General features: G+C 36.9%; 1 protein-coding gene across 13 annotated transcripts; it reads left to right on the top strand.

Moving 5' to 3' along the window:
- The first annotated feature begins 4,053 nt into the window (after positions 1–4,053).
- Positions 4,054–8,640, top strand: LOC112180535 (40S ribosomal protein S18-like). 13 transcript variants are annotated; one of them, XR_005802647.1, is made up of 8 exons: positions 4,054–4,305; positions 4,412–4,571; positions 5,330–5,415; positions 5,488–5,577; positions 7,250–7,350; positions 7,445–7,522; positions 7,648–7,716; positions 8,309–8,640. XR_005802647.1 is itself a non-coding variant. In XM_040509827.1 (4 exons), the coding sequence occupies exons 1-4, from the start codon at positions 4,313–4,315 to the stop codon at positions 5,501–5,503; spliced, it is 264 nt and encodes an 87-aa protein (XP_040365761.1). In that variant the 5' UTR covers positions 4,054–4,312; the 3' UTR covers positions 5,504–6,153. The 13 variants fall into 13 exon arrangements, 1 of the variants encoding a protein (XP_040365761.1); XR_005802636.1 differs by having other exon boundaries at positions 4,055–4,305; positions 8,321–8,640; XR_005802624.1 differs by having other exon boundaries at positions 7,445–7,716.
- Positions 8,641–16,163: the final 7,523 nt, after the last annotated feature.

Below are 16,163 nucleotides of genomic sequence, written 5' to 3'. Positions count from 1 at the left end.
AAAAGGGAAATTAAAGGGGAAAAGAGAGAAAAATAAAAATCTAGAGAACTCATACCAAGCAACTTAAGGTCTAGATCATTTGTGACAGTTTTCATTTGAATGGTCATTGCTAATGCACTACAGGGATTAAGGGATAAGATAAATTATAGCCCTTACCTTGCGACCATCAGCATTCTGGTTTCCAGACACTTCAATGCAGGCAGAAAAGATGGTAATTGAGCCATTAGTTCCTCCTGTGAAAGCCTGCCTACAAGCTGAAGATTAAAACAGAGAGGCTTAGTAAGACAGTACTTGACAGATACCACGACGGTAATGTGAATTGTTGGAAGGAAACAGCTCATTGTTTTCTCTGGCAAATATAGAAACATTTTAAAAACTATGCATCTTTTGTGTAATGAGTAATGACAAATTCATTCCCCAGCCGCTGACATTAAAATACAATGTAAATTAAAGCTTACATTTCTCTTAAATTCTGTAGGCCTGGAAAAACATTGCCTATGGGTCCAGATAACAAATTGTGGCTTAGATTCCTGCATTAAAAAGAATATAATGGTATTGAGTACAATGAGATTATGACTGAAAACACATTAATGAAAACCAGAAAAGTTAGCGGTGAGGGAATAAGCAACTCACAAATGTCGGAGACTTTTCATGCCAGGTAAGGATGGGGGGAATATTTTGGAAACTTATAAATTCATAAATTACCAAGTTGCGTGAATGAGGCTTATTACTTACTATTGAGTCACATTGAGGGGTAAGACATTTGGAATTTCGACATTTGGAATTTCACCAGCAATGGTATCGGAACTAATATCCCTGCAAGAAGAAAGATGAAAAGATGTTAGGAACATGTATAGTTACACAACTGTAGTAAGCAATGAATTAAAAAACGCGCCTTGAGGCGTGTCTAAGGCCTAAAAAGTGAAAATCAGCACCTAAATTGAGTGAGTTTCGATGATAAGGCGACGAGGCTTCTGAGGCGGTGTCCAAGGCGTCCAAGGCGTAAAAAACGACGCTTGAGGCGTCTTAGGCGTACGCGCAAGTTTGATTTCCGAGACGATGTCGTTTTGGTTTTGAGGTTTAAAGACCTAGGTCGCGACTCACGGCAGACTCAGCAGCTCAGCAGAGTACCAACCTCGCCTCCCCTTTTCAGCTTTCGGGTTTAGGAAGCAAATCTCTTAGAACCCATTATTTTCGAACTTGGAGTTCGATTATTGGAGTTTGATTTGCAGCCTTTGAGTTCGAGTTCGATTTGGATTTTGGAGTTCGATTTGAAGACTTGGAGTTCAATTTGGAGTTCGATTTGCAGACTTGAAGAGGTGCTTGCACATTTGGAGTTCGACTTGGATTTCGAGACTTGGAGTTCGATTGGCAGACTTGAGAGGTGCTTGCAGATTTGGAGTTCGACTTGCAGACAAGATTTGAAGGTACAAATCTTGACTGAATATGTTGCTCTGTATCATATTGACTGAATATGTTGGTCTGTATCATTGACTGAATATGTTGCTCTGTATCATTGACTTGCAGACAAGATTTGAAGGTACAAGATTTCAAGATTAATTGTTGCTCTGGATCATTGACTGAATATGTTGCTCTGTATCATTACTTTGTATATGTTGGTTGGTATTGTTCAAATTCCCTGCCCAGATTGTTATTTTATATGTAATTGATAGGATGTTTTGTTTAATTGTTTAGTGCAGCAACAATGAGTTCTAGTACTACTACTAGTGGTTGCTCTTAATGTGACGACAAAAATTTATGTTGCAAGGCTTACGCCTTATGCGCCTTATGCCTCAAGGCTGCAAGGTTCTCCTGAAAACGCCTCGGGTAAGCCTTCAGCGTTTTAAAACATTGGTAGTAAGCGGGAAAAAAAAAATGTGGAACGACTTACAGTTTCTGCAACCTATAGAGGTGCCTGATCTCTGGGCTGATGTAGCTAGTCAAATTACAATCATCAAGTAACCTGCATAAGATTAAAGGGCAAGTGAGTTATTCATAATATAACTCTAAAACAAACCAAGTATGGTAGATAACTATTGATTATCAATAAGTCATTACAGCCAATGGACATTAGCCCCAACGCATAGCACACCGTCCCAGGCCTCAAAGATACTGCAAGGGTCCCCATCCAATCCCCAACCAGTCAGCTGTGGCGGTTCGTTGAGAGTTTGTATAGGTCTTGAAGTGCTATGATTGAAAAGGGAGCAATATACAAAATCAATAAATATATGATCTGGGAGCCAGTGGTATCCACTACAACTACAGTAATACGAGGACATTTTTCTTGTGTCCTTGTAGATATTAAATGACCTTTTTTTGAGTTATAATGACGTTTTTTTAGTGTCATTGTAGACATTAGAAGACGTTTGTAAATAGAAACAAGGACACTTTTTCAACGTCCTTGTAGACATTTAAGGACGTTTTTTGAACATTCTAAAAGATGACTTACTATGACTCCTTGATAGATGACCTTTTTTTCGAGCGTCCTTAAAAGTTTTAAAGGACGTTTTTTGAATGTCCTTAAATCCATTTTTTGTAGTAGTGTTAGTTAAAATGCTTAAGAGCATCATGTGTGTGTTTGGCCTTACATGCACACCACCTGTTTGATGAAAGTTCCAGTTAAAGTCTAAAGGAGAACGCGCCTAGGAAAAAAGAAAAAACCGACGTGTGTGTTCTCTCCTAGCCGAACACGGCTGGCGTTCCCGCCGCTGTGTTCAGGCCCGGGAGAGGATTGATGATTTGGAGATGTAGGGGACTTTCAGGGTGGCGGTATGGTCTAGGGAGGGTGGATGTTTCTCTAGTTTCAGGAGGTTCGGATCGATCTCGATCTGTCCTTCTCAGATCCGGGATGGAGGCATAACACGAGGACGTTTAATAACACACAACTGAAATGAAATTATCTCCCTTGTCTATTGATTACTCAAACAACAGAGATGATTTCATTTCTGTTGTGTGTTATGAATCTCACACAATAGCACTTTGTTTTCTTTTGTTGTTGGTTGTTAGTTCTCATTCTTTGTTGTCTGAGATATGTAACACACAACAGATATTACTCATTCTTTGTTGTCTGAAATTAATAACACACAACTGAACTGAAATTATCTCCCTTGTCTATTGATTACTCAGACAACAGAGATGATTTCATTTCTGTTGTGTGTTATGAATCTCACACAATAGCACTTTGTTTTCTTTTGTTGTTGGTTGTTAGTTCACATAACTCCTCTATTTGGTTAGCCGTGGTGTGAATATATTGTAATTAAATTGGGTAACAAACCAGTGACTGTTGTAGGAGAAGCCTCAATTGTAAACTCTTTTATAGTCATACAACATATTGTTTTGTATTGTGTTGTATGACTAAATATTGGATAGCAATTACCACAAAAACAATACTCTAATCCATGTCATTCCATTACCATTTTTCAAACATCCAGACATTCAAGTAACTAGATAATGTACCAAACAAGAAATCATTCCTAGCTACATACACTTGAATCAAAAGCTGATATAAAATCATTCCTAGATATCATTCCAATTGTTGTTGGACAAAATACTATTTACTCCCTATACTTATAGGGTCTCGACGTTTCAGTCCCTGACGTTTAATTTCACCTAAAAAGTCTCTGAACTTTCCAATTTCACCTAAAAAGTCTCTGCCGTCAATTTCCGTTAAAAAGTCTGTTATCTTGTTGACATGGCACTATTTCAACAGTAAAATGACTATTTTACCCTTACTGACCCAAAAAAAAAAAATTACTCACTCTTTTTTTCTTTTTTAACTCTTTTTTCTCTATTTTTTTAATTTGTTCTTTTTTATTCCTACTTTTTTTTTTAACTCTTTTTTCTCTAATTTTTTAATTTGTTCTTTTTTTTTTTAGGGAAATAATGGAAAAGGTCACATTAGAGTATGAAATGATAAAAAGGTCACCTAGTTTCCCACTTGATAAAAAGATCCATTATGAATTGTTAGTAATATTAATTTGGTCCTTAATGAGATGATGTTAAAAAAGGTCAGTTTTTAATTTTTTTATTTCGATTCTCCCCTTAAAGCCAAATATACGTTTATAGCTTTATAGTCAAAAATATCAGAGCGCAAATCTTCTTTCCATTTTGATTAGAAATCCCAGAGCTTCGATTAGAAATCCAAAAGGTAGAAGACGAAGCTCAAACTTCACCTAGCGTCATTGCCCAAACCCGATCGGTCACCTACATGCCCCGACCCAACGATGGAGCTCTGAGTGCCAAAACATAACCCCCGGCGACGGAATCAGACAGCTCGTAATGAACACCGTCGAGCAGGTGATGGAGGTGATGCATGCGCCGGTCTATTTTGAGAAGTATCTCGATTCCTTTGATTCTTTTCTAATCGTGAAATCTCAATTTTGATTTTGATTTTTGATTTCTGGTTTTGAAGTCTCTCGTCGTGAACGAGAGTTGCAGCACATTTTGCGAGTTCTGAACACCAATGTGGATGGAAATCAGAAGATCATGTTTGCTCTAACCTCCATCAAGGGTATCGGTCGCCATATAGCCAACATCGTCTGCAAGAAAGACAACGTCGACATGAACAGGAGGTTCGTCTTTTTTTTTTTTTTAGGTCATTTGGTTTACAATAGCCATAGATCTGTTTGGTTCTAATGCAATTTATCAATAGCTAGTTCTTCGTTATCTCAGTAGGTCTACTGGTACAATTTGATTTTGCTTAATTCTATTTGTGATAGAAGAATCAAAATGATCTTTGTGGAATCAATTTCATTGCTGGAGTTGTGTATGCTTTGTATTGATCAAGCTTTTAGTTTTTGAGGCATTGGTTTTTAATTTCTTACTATTTTTAGGGTTAGGTTGAGGTTGAACTCTTTGATTTTCAATCACTGTTTGTATTTGAGCTGAAATTGATCTGGTGCTCCGTTATTGTGCTCTCTCTATTTGTGCAAACTTGTAGGCTGTAGTGGTGCTAAATGTTAAGCTACTAAAAGAATGTTTTTGTGGTCTCTCTATTTAGGGGTTGATGTTGCTATTGAACGTCTTGGAACTTTCTTTTTGTTACTGTATGGTGCTGGGTAGTATCTATAATGAGGATGATTAGTTTCTTATAACTAGACAATTGTTTATTGCCTGTTGTCTTTACCAAGCTTTAACTTATGATATGAGTTTAAAAAATGTGAATTTGTGAGTGTATGATTCAGTGTAATGAAGCATCTGATAGTTTTAGCATTTTTTTTTTGTGAGCACACGAGACTATGAGCTATCATGTTTAGGATGTTCTCTCTCCTTATTCTGAAATTGTGAATTGTGCATTCTGAAGATGGTAGTGATTTATCTGGTATATTAGGGACATGCTTGGATCAGTAGAGCTTCAAGAAGTTGAAGGAACTGAAAGAGAAGAAGACTACAAATTGTAACTATCTCAGATAGGAAGTAAGCGATAAGCAACTGTATCATTGGTTGGTTGTGACATGTTTAAATTGATCTATTATTGTTCTGTGTTAGGTTACCATGCAAGTGATTCTGACTCAGATGAATTGGAAGAGGGTGCAAAGTAAAGGCCAACTACACTTTCATTTCAAAATTACTTTGAAGGTTGGGTTGAATTTCTTTCATTCCTACTATTATTGAAGAAGCTTTGTGGTTTGATTTTGATGTGATCTTGCATAACTCAGCAATATAAGAACTGATATCTACCGTTACTCTGCATAAGCAAGTATTTTGGATATCTATCTGAAGTTACGCCTTTAATGCAACTTGCAAGTGAATAAGTTATGAAATCTTCAATGACAAAATAAGAGTTGCACTTCTTATTATAGCTGTATAAGAACTTAGTTTTGTGGAGTTAGATGAAGCCTTTGTATCAAGGGATATCACACTTCTGAAAGTCGTTAGGATTGTTAACAATGAACTAATTTCATTTGAGCAGAACACTTTGGTCTTTTGTTATCAAACAAATTGAGAATTTTGATTGTTGTTTTTGATACTATCCCATCAATTTCTATCTGTTATATGAAATCAATTTCATTTTTCAGTTGTATATTTCAATCATCGCAGATAGGAAGTTAGGAACTGAAAGAGAAGAAGACTACAAATTGTAACTATCAGAAAGAGAGCTTTATATGGATCTGCTTTTTCTAATACAATTCTGATTTTGTGTTTTTGGCTCCTACTCCAGCATATGCAAAGATTGTCTTGAATTTTCCATATAAGCTCTTCGGGAAATGCACGAGGAGTCCACTTAATATCACACCTGTGAACGCATTTGGATTTTTACAAAGCCATAGCAAAAATTGGTTTCGGGAAAAGATAGCTCTCTTATCTAGTTATAGGCTAAAATCAGTAGATATTTTTTTTCATCTCATCATTGTATATATTTGTATCAGGAGTGGTGTATCTAATTTGTCTATCACTATAATCCAGACCAGTTTATACTTGAATAAATTGATAGCAACTTCCATTCATTTACTTCACTGCCGTAAATTGAGAAACCTTCTATAAAGATCAATTACACTATTAAACAATGACATGGATATAATAGTAACTTTGCCAGGACTTGATAAGTGACATGTGATTGATAGTGACTTGGTCAGTGACTTCAGTTACATGATCAGTGACTTGGATAGTGACATAACCAGTGACTTAAGATTAACAGTGACTTAACTAGTGATCTCACTAACTAAGGACTTAAGGTTAACAGTGACATGGCCAGGGATTGACAATGACTTGAGGTTAACAGTGACTTGGTCAAGGATTGACAATGACATGTTCATGACTAACATGCTAGCAATTTGGCCAATGACATGTTCATGACTAACATGCTAGCAATTTGGCTAAGAAAAGTGTAGAGAATTGCACATTATATTTGTCGCATTTATGCTCCTATCAGTAAGGTAGTGACATTGCAATAATTTGGTAAGGTAGTGATTGCATGTATGTTCTTGGATGAGAAAATTGACTATGTGAGATTGCAATAATTTGGTAAGATAGTGATTGAAATAATTTGGTAAGGTAGTGTCTCGTTCTTTACTTTTTTCCAATGAGCCATCTTAAGTTATGTTTTGTTGTAGTTCTGAAATTTTACTTTGATAATTTCTCTATGTTTTTGAAAGAAACAAATGTGCCCCTTAATGCCAGAATTTCAAGTGTACTGTGTAATTAAATGATGAAAACCGATGAATTAAGTAGATACAGCAACATAAGAAACAAGTAGATAAGGTTAAGTATAGACTCATGTGGTGAACTTACAAGGCATGATATTTTCCAGGTCAATCAGTTGGTTCAGGTTGCACAGAAGTGCTACAGTATGATTGCTGAAAGTGGATCAGATGGGGTTTCTCAACAGGATCTACAAGCAAATAGTAATTTGTGAGTTTTTGAGGCGATCAACCAGTTTGGTATTCAATTTTAATGTCTCCTCATAAAGAAGTAGGGCTTCACTGATGTTGTTTGTTTCCTTCAGGGTTCTGACAGTTGGGCGGTAGCTCGCAAAGAGTTTGGAGTTGCAGTCGCTAAATGACTTGGCTTTTCTAAAAGATATGTGAGATATTTTATTGCATTCATGGACGTGATTGTTGAGTTAGAATATAATGTTCAGTTTTTATGTTATGTATATCTTTATACTTGAATTTTTTTTTTAGTTGCTAACTTTCTAACTTTTAATAGATTCAGAGGTTGTGAACAACATGAAAGATTTGATCGAATTCTGCCAGGAAAACAAAGTTGGCCCAATTGGTATTTTCCTGTTTTTCAATTCCTCTTTCCATCTTGTAATTCTCTGCTGCTGCTTTGCATGGAGTTGAGCATATTGTTAGTAATTTCTTGTTCAATTAGTTGTATATTTGTATTCCGGCACCATCTTAGACAAATTCTTGAACAAACCATATGGTTTTGCCACTGATATCCGCTTGGTATTGCTTGTAGCTTTAATTTACTCATTCTATGAGTTAACTATCTTCTGGTGAAGTAGTTGTAGTGTTCAATTTGGAGCTAATAGGCATGCTTCTTGAGTATTATGTTTAATTAATTTAATGGAGGTTTTGGACATGGTGGATCTGGAGTTGACTAGAATCAGCTTGTCGTCGTCTTCACATCTTTCTTGTAGGAAGTAATGTTGCTCTTGTTTCTTGTATTTGATATATAATGCGGTGAAGTGGGTATTTGGCTACTTATTTCTTGCTCTCATTGATTCTTTCTCATTTCCTTCCTCCCTCTTTGTTGTGCCAAACTTTTTGTGAGCTCCTGTGTTTTGCTTGTTGCTTGTTTCAGTTGTTGATTCTATTTCTTTATATTGATTTCTTTGATTGACCTTCTGCTGAAAATTGAGGAGGGCTTGCAGGTTTATCCTTGACATGCGAATGCAACCAAGCTTCATATGCAGGAAATGGAGCAGTTAGCAAGTGTTCAGGGCATGCCAACTGATAGGAACACATTTAATAGGGTAATAACAACCAGCACATGGCTAGTGGAGGAGCTTTGAGTGGCTCTGCACAAGCAGCTTTAGCGCTGACCAATTACCAAAATCTGCTCATGAGGCAGAACTCGATGAATTGAAATGCAAATTCTCTTTTTTTATTCTTAAACGAGGAGTGATTCTTAAACGAGCTCTCATCTCAAGATTATGTGAGAATTTCACTTTTTATTATTATTATTCTTCTAGCTTCTTCGAGTTGCTTCGTAACTAGGGACTTGGTCTGGCCAATGATTTCACTAGCCAGTGACTTGATCAGTGACCTGTGTATAATAATGACATGGTCAGTGACATGCAATGTGATTTGGCTAGTAACTTGGTCAGTGACGACGTGTGTATAACAGTGACATCGTGACATGCAATATGACATGGCCAGTAACTTAGCAAATAACATGTGACTGACAGTGACTTTAACAGTTACGTGATTTGTGACATGGTCATGACTGTGACATGGCCAGTAACTTGGCCAGTGATCATGTAACTGTCAAAGTCACTGTTAATCTCAAGCAACTGACCATGTCACTGTTAATCACCGGTCAAGTCACTGATAATAACATGTCACTTGTCATGTCATTATTATATCCATGTCACTGACCCAAGTCACACTGCATGTCACTTACATATTTTGGAATTTTCAAGTCACTAGGTAACTATTAACCTCAAGTAACTAACTAAGTCACTGATCATGTAACTGCCAAAGTCACTGTTAATCTCAAGTAACTGACCATGTCACTGTCTTTCCAGCTACATGTACAGTGACTTGGCCAGCGACTTCACATGGAAAGCTACATGATCAGTTACATGGACAGTGATTTGTCCAGCTACATAGACAGTTACACAGAGATTCAGTGACATTCGGTTCCTATGTAACTTTGTCAGTTACTTTAGAAGGTATCTAAGCACATAAATTTCTTTCAAAATATCATTCCAAACAAAATTATATATAGTAAAGCAATCCAAAAACTTGAGCTTAACAGTGACATGGTCAATGATTTTGCCGCAGACTTGAGCTTAACAATGACTTGGTCAGGGATTGACAGTGAAATGTTCATAATTGTGACTTAGCCAGTAACTTGGCCAGTGACTTGAGGTTAATAGTGACTTAGTCAATGATTTGATCAGTGACTTCGCTACTAACTTATGATCAACATTGGACATAACCAGTGACATGCAATATGATATCGACCAATAACAGTGACTTTGTCACTTCAGAAGATGTCTAAAACTTGAATTGCTGCAAAAGATCTATAACAATAATGTTTCATTAAGAAAAACTAACATAATAGTGACACCATAAAAAGATACAAAAAACTAATTGATTTAGTAAGCTGGAGTTTACAATTGGGCAGGTCACTAGCTAGTCAATTGCATTCTAAGCCCTAAACATATTTCTAAAAATTTCATCTGTCCTTATTACTCTTTTGCATATCATTTTTCTTCCTTGCTGGAATTTCTGCTTCTTCTTCACTTTCTTCCCCATGTTTTCTTTTACCCCGCCATGTGTCTTATCTTTTTATATCCTGTACAAAATTGTGAAAATAAGAAGATCATCAGTGACTTTAACAGTTACATGATCAATGACATGGTCAGTAACTTGGCCAGTCACATGGCCAATGACTTGAGGTTAACAGTGACTTAGCCAGTGACCTGAATTGGATGTAACTGACATGAACATCTCAACTTATATGCATATTTCAGCATCAAACCTAGTATAGATTTAATGTCTACTCAGTGCATCAAAAAAGAAAAAAAATGCAAAACAGGGGCTGGTTATGGCAAAGAGGGTTATTTGAAGGCATGGTCATTCAACATAGTCTTTCATCTTCAAGTGAGGGTCCGTGAAGTTTATTATCTATATGCATATTGTGTTATGCTGTCATATAATGGATAAACTAACTAATTGTACTTCCATCGCAAATGGGTATTAACACACAATACCATATGAAATGAAATCATGAAACAGCAACAAAATAAGATGGACACATACACAAAAACAAAGCATGAACTACAAACTGACATAGCAATAGCCTTGCATGATAAAGAACTCCTTATCTTTCCTTTTTTCTCTATTGTACCTTCTTCTGTTAGTATTTCGGCTGACAGTAAGCAATTAATAGATCAGTAAGAGTATCAAATAGCATAAAGAAGTAACATAAGGGTGCTAAAAATTAAGGGCATAGACCCTGAAATCTTGTTGCATTTACTAGATAGCGGCATCCTTGGGGTACCAGGAAAACGGCTTTTGTTGTACGCATGCAATATCCCAAGCTTTTACAAAAGCCTAATATCAAAGGCATTTTAGAAGAATATATGTCAGCAATCACTGTGACAGAAACTAGTTCAAGTAAAAAATTATTTTGCAGTCTAAAATTGGCAAGTCAAAACATGTGGGAAGCAGTTAGATACTTACTTTTCCTCAGCAAGTATCTAATAACAGACAAATATACCAAACAGAAGCTCATGTAATTGACAGATGATCGATTTGTTTTATTTGAAACATATGTACCATTTGAGTGAATTTGGATATATTGTTGATCAAATTTGTTTATGAATCCCTATATCATTGTCCTTCAAAGAACTATGACCATCTTTGATGGAAATAGAAGCAAAAGAAAAACGTAACAATAGAACGCAGCTGTTAGCAAACCATGTGGAATCTTTTCTATTGATCGTCATATACACAACGACACACTCTTGTATCCAATAATTTCCTGACGATTAGCGAAATGAAACCTATAATTCAATATCAATTACAGACTGAATTTCCACATAATCAACAAAAAAACAAATTAGCAAAATCAAATCACATCGTGTTGATATAGAACTAAGCATCTTCGAAGTATTAAATCAAAATACAATGATGAAATACCAATTCAGATAATTACCAGGGGATCTTCCTCGAGAAGGCAATAGAATGTATCAAGATCGATCGACATGTCCTCGCCGTCGAAATCCTCGGCGGCAAATCCACCGGCGGCACTCTAATTAGAACTCTTCTCCGCCATCAACATAATTCCAGAAACTCAAACACCAACCTAGGTCGCCTCTCCGCCGCCGCGCTGTCGTAAAGCCCGAGTCCAATCAAACCCCGATGAATTGGAAACGGCGACTCAGATCGCGGTGATTGCAATCGCATTATCATATTGGGAGGGAGGGAGGGAGGGAGAGAGAGAGAGAGATTTTGGCAAAGGTCGAGTCCGATGGATAATGGTTTAGACGAGCTTGGGTAACGGACTAACGGGAGGGGTAGAGAAAGAGGGCTGTCAGTGGCAGTCTTTGTAATTATTTGTATTTTCAGTGTCAGCTTGTAAAGAGGTGACCTTAATTATCATTGGGACACTTGTGGTGTCTGAATTATAATAAAGCACTTTACAATTACCTCTTTTATCATTGTCCTTTTTTTTTTCCTACTCTTTTTTCTCTCTTTTTTAAACTCTCTTTTCTTTCTTTTTTTTTTTTTAAAAAAAAAACTCTCTTTTCTCTTTTTTTTTAACTTGTTCTCTTATATATATATATATATATATATATATATATATATATATATTTCTTTCTCTTTTCTGTTTACATCTTCTTCCTCTTCCTCCTCTCTGCTCTTCGGACTTATTTTCCTCCTCCCTGATCGCAGCTCCAGTTCTCGGCCACACCTGGAAGCCGGAATGGTCGGGTTCTCTTCCCTTCAGATTCCGGCCCCTTCGTGGTATCAGAGCTATATCAGAAGCTTTCTCTCGACGTCAATAACGTTTCTTTGGTGTTGGTTTGCTAAGATGATGAGCCAATAGAGATTCGAAGAGGATAAGATATTTGAGTTTTCCTGCGAGTCTCCATGTTTTGGTCTATTTGGCTGTTTCTGATCGTAATTTTAGAGAGAAATGTTTGAACAGTTTTGGCACCGAAGAAAGGGAGGTGGAACGTGAATTGATTTGATTTGGGTGTGTTCCGATTTGGTTTGGAACCGCTGTATGGAGAGGGGTGATTAGGAGAGGTGGTGATGCTTGCTAGCATGACGGAGATGATGGATGGATGGTGGAATGGCCAGCACTTGCTTGGAGCGGCGGGAACGCCAACGGTGATTAGGAGAGGTGGTGATGCTCGCCGAAAAATGGAGCTGAGATCAGGGAGGAGGAAAAGAAGGCCGAAGAGCAGAGAGGAGGAAGAGGAAGAAGAGGTAAACTGAAAAGAGAAGGAAAAAAAAAAACAAAAGAGAGAGAACAAATAAAAAAAAGAGGAAAAAGTTTTTTTTTTTTTTAAAAAGAGAAAAAAGAGTTAAAGAAAAAAGAGTAGGAAAAAAAAAAAGAGAAAAGAGGGTTAAAAAAAGGGTTAATGACCATTTACCCATAGAATACCAAATACAACCCCATACACTCCACCAACTTATTTTCAACCCCAATTACCCAAAAGTTTTCTCTTTTTCTCCCAACTATTCCTTTCACTTAATGTTTATCCTATTAATACCCCTCTCTCTTGCTTTTACTATTCTTTTGCTTCCTTTTATTTTCTTTTGATGAAACGTGGTGGACCCATCCTGAATTTATTTGTCTAGATATAAGTACAGCTAAATTGCATCCTCTATTCGACGGTAAACAGTTAAATCTTAATATTCATAATTTCGATTGTTGATAGACTAGAGTTGATTGCTATCTGCAAAATTACTACTAAGGAACTGCAAAAGGAAAGAGAGAAATTGAGAAAATTAAAAACCTATAGAGATAATCTTAGTAGAGATTCTCCCAATTACTGGGATATTATCTATAGACTACAGACTAGAATCTATAGAATAGAAGAAGAGATAGATAATCTCTTAGATGTTCTGGAAGAGGAACAAAACCCTCTTGATTATTTGAGCATTGGTTAGATCCGCATCTCACTGGTATCAGAGCTTGTAAAATAGCTCAAGGAGAACCCCTCCTTAATGGGGACAATGTCAGAATTGTTATTAGAGAAAATAAACTCTCTATTGAAATCTTCTGATGAGAAATATCAGAAGTTGTTACTAGAAATATCTAGATGTCAAACTCATCTAGAAAAATTACCTGCTATAATCCACCAATTGGAAAGATTGGAAAACAAACTGGATTATATCAAAGAACTTCCAAAAACGGAAGAAGAAAAGCTGACAGTCGTCAGTAGAAAAATCAATGAACAGCAAAAAACGCTGGATTCTATGAAAAATATACTGAAGGACAAGAAAGTGCCTACAGTAAAAAAGAAAACTAATGGATTCAAACCATTAGAAAAACCAGACACAAATCGTGTTCCTAACATGATTTTTCTGGAACCATCTACTAGTCAGACTAGTATCCGGTATGAAAACCCGGAAAAGAGAGAAATGAAGATGTTAAGCATCTTTGGAAAAAGGAAAGGAGTACAACTCCTAAATGCTGAAGAATTCGAATTCAACGAAATCGAACAAGAAGTAAAAAATTCCTCAATCCCAAAATTAGATTTCAAACAGATCTACAAAAGAGGAAAGTTTGATTTAATGGATAGCCATTATTTTAAACTACTGGAAATTACAACCCCCGCTACAGCAAGTGGAGAAACTGATCTTCTACTAATTACTCCAGCAGAAGTAGCCAGAGCTCAAGCAAAGAAGTACCAATTTATGCATATTGGAGCAGTCCAAGTAGGCATAAATCTGCTTGCTCGTGAAGGAATAAACTGTTCAGTCCTATGTGTTCTACAGGACAACAGGTTAACAGACTTCCAAGCTAGTTTGTTAGGAACACTCGAAGCGTCCTTATGCGACCAAGTGGCGTATTTCAACTGCTTCCCCAACTTCACCACCAGCTTGAAAGATGCAGGTCAGTCTACTCTGCCTGGTCTGAAGAAGAAATTTCATCAGATGAGTCTGAGATCGATTCTGAAGTAGAGTACTTCGAATCCAGACAAATGAATGTTTTAAGAATCAAAAATTGGGAAGAAAGCAACACAGAAGCATTAATGTCTTCTTATCAGGTGAATCCTGGTACATTCGTTTATGACTACTGCTTATGTCACGAAAAGAATGGTCTCCCTATGTTCTGTGAAGAGTCTAAGAAGACTTATCACAAAGAATGCTTCATAGCTGAAGCAAGAAGAAAAACCAAGAATGGCCTGGTCAGCCAATTAGTTGAACAAGAATATGAAGAATATTTCTCTGAACAAAAAGAGAAAGAAGAAGAAAAAGAGGTAGAAACTCTGTTCCAAAAAATCATGGAACCTTCTCCCCCTTCCTTGAAAAAGGAAGAAATCATCGATGAAGAAAAAATAGATGAAAAAGAAAATTTTGAACTGGTTGAGATACCAGAAGATGTAGAACTGGTGAAACCACCAGAAACTGTTCATCTCTTAGAACGACAAGAGGCTACTGAAACATGGGATCTACTTGGCCAACCATCAGGCAAGTTTGATTATAAAGTCAGATATGACCCTCCGTCATGGTTCAGTAACCCAGACATCAAAGAGATAATTCCTATAGACTGGGAAGATACAAAAAGTTTTGATCAATCACCCACTCATGAAAGGGTTTCGGAAGAATGCAAACCATTCATTCCAAAAGAACAAGCCCAAGAAAATGAGCTTCATCAATCGAAAGTAGTCTCTACAAGTAGTTACAGCAACTACATAGAGATTGGACTCAAATTCCCTGATTACAGAAAATATCATCTACATGCCTTTGTAGATAATGGATCAGGTTTTACAGTTGCAAAAAGATTTGCAATCCCAGATGAACCCTGGAAAGAAGATAAGAAAAAATCTGCTACTGGTGTTACATTTGATGGAAGCCATCTCACCATGAAAAAAGTAGCAAAAAATGTTCATCTCACCATTGGTGGCGGAACATTTATCATCCAGAATGTTTGGCAATCTGAAGGCCAAGGATCTGATTTCTTGTTGGGAAATGATTTTATTCTCCAACAACGATTCATTCAGGATAAAGAAGCAATAGGCTTCAGAAAAGGAGAACGGGTGTTCTGGGCAGACCGCCTCACACAAGCCAGAACTGTGGTTGGTCCCGGTTTTACTACTCAATATCAGAGATCGCAACAGAATAGTGGTGGTCTTACTCCCTACAAACCAAAATTTGAACCCATACTCCAAATCAAGCAACAAGAAGAATTACTTGTTGAAGAATCTTCTGAAGAAGAAGAAACTAGTGAAGATGAAGAAGCTAGTTTCATCCATGAGCATAACCTCAAGCACTTTCAGAACAAGCTTGAGTCTCAGCAAATTCCCACTCTTGAAAAAATCAAGAAAACACTAGAGCAAAATGTGGATACAAATCCTCAGAAGTTTTGGGAAAAAGACCCAGTGGTCTGTGAATTGAAATTGCATGACATGAATGCTATCTGCCATGTCAAAGCCATTCCTCAGTACAAAGAGGAAGATCAAAGAGAATTCAGAAAAGGTATTGAAGATCTCCTGAACAAGAGATTAATTCAACCTTCCACTAGCCCTCATCATGCTCCAGCATTCTACGTGAGAAATCATGCAGAAAACCTAAGAGGAAAAGCTAGAATGGTTATTGACTACAGAGATGTCAATAAAAAAACTGTCAAAGACGGTTATCAAATTGCTCAAGTAAGAGTATTGATTAACCAGCTCAGAGGAGCCAAAGTCTTTTCGAAATTCGATGCAAAGTCGGGTTTCTGGCAAGTCAAGATGCATCCTGAGAGCATTCCTCTCACTGCATTTGGAACACCACAAGGCCATTACGAATGGTTAGTAATGC

This window comes from Rosa chinensis, chromosome 1, assembly GCF_002994745.2.
Source record: "Rosa chinensis cultivar Old Blush chromosome 1, RchiOBHm-V2, whole genome shotgun sequence".
NCBI classification, from domain to species: domain Eukaryota; kingdom Viridiplantae; phylum Streptophyta; class Magnoliopsida; order Rosales; family Rosaceae; genus Rosa; species Rosa chinensis.
This window is presented reverse-complemented; position numbering and strand designations above follow the sequence as displayed.

Coding starts and splice junctions, on each gene's coding strand:
- LOC112180535 (XM_040509827.1), top strand. CDS start 4,313: ATGCGCCGGTCTATTTTGAGAA. Junction 4,335..4,411: donor GCGCCGGTCTATTTTGAGAA/GTATCTCGATTC, acceptor CTGGTTTTGAAG/TCTCTCGTCGTGAACGAGAG. Junction 4,572..5,329: donor AACGTCGACATGAACAGGAG/GTTCGTCTTTTT, acceptor CTGGTATATTAG/GGACATGCTTGGATCAGTAG.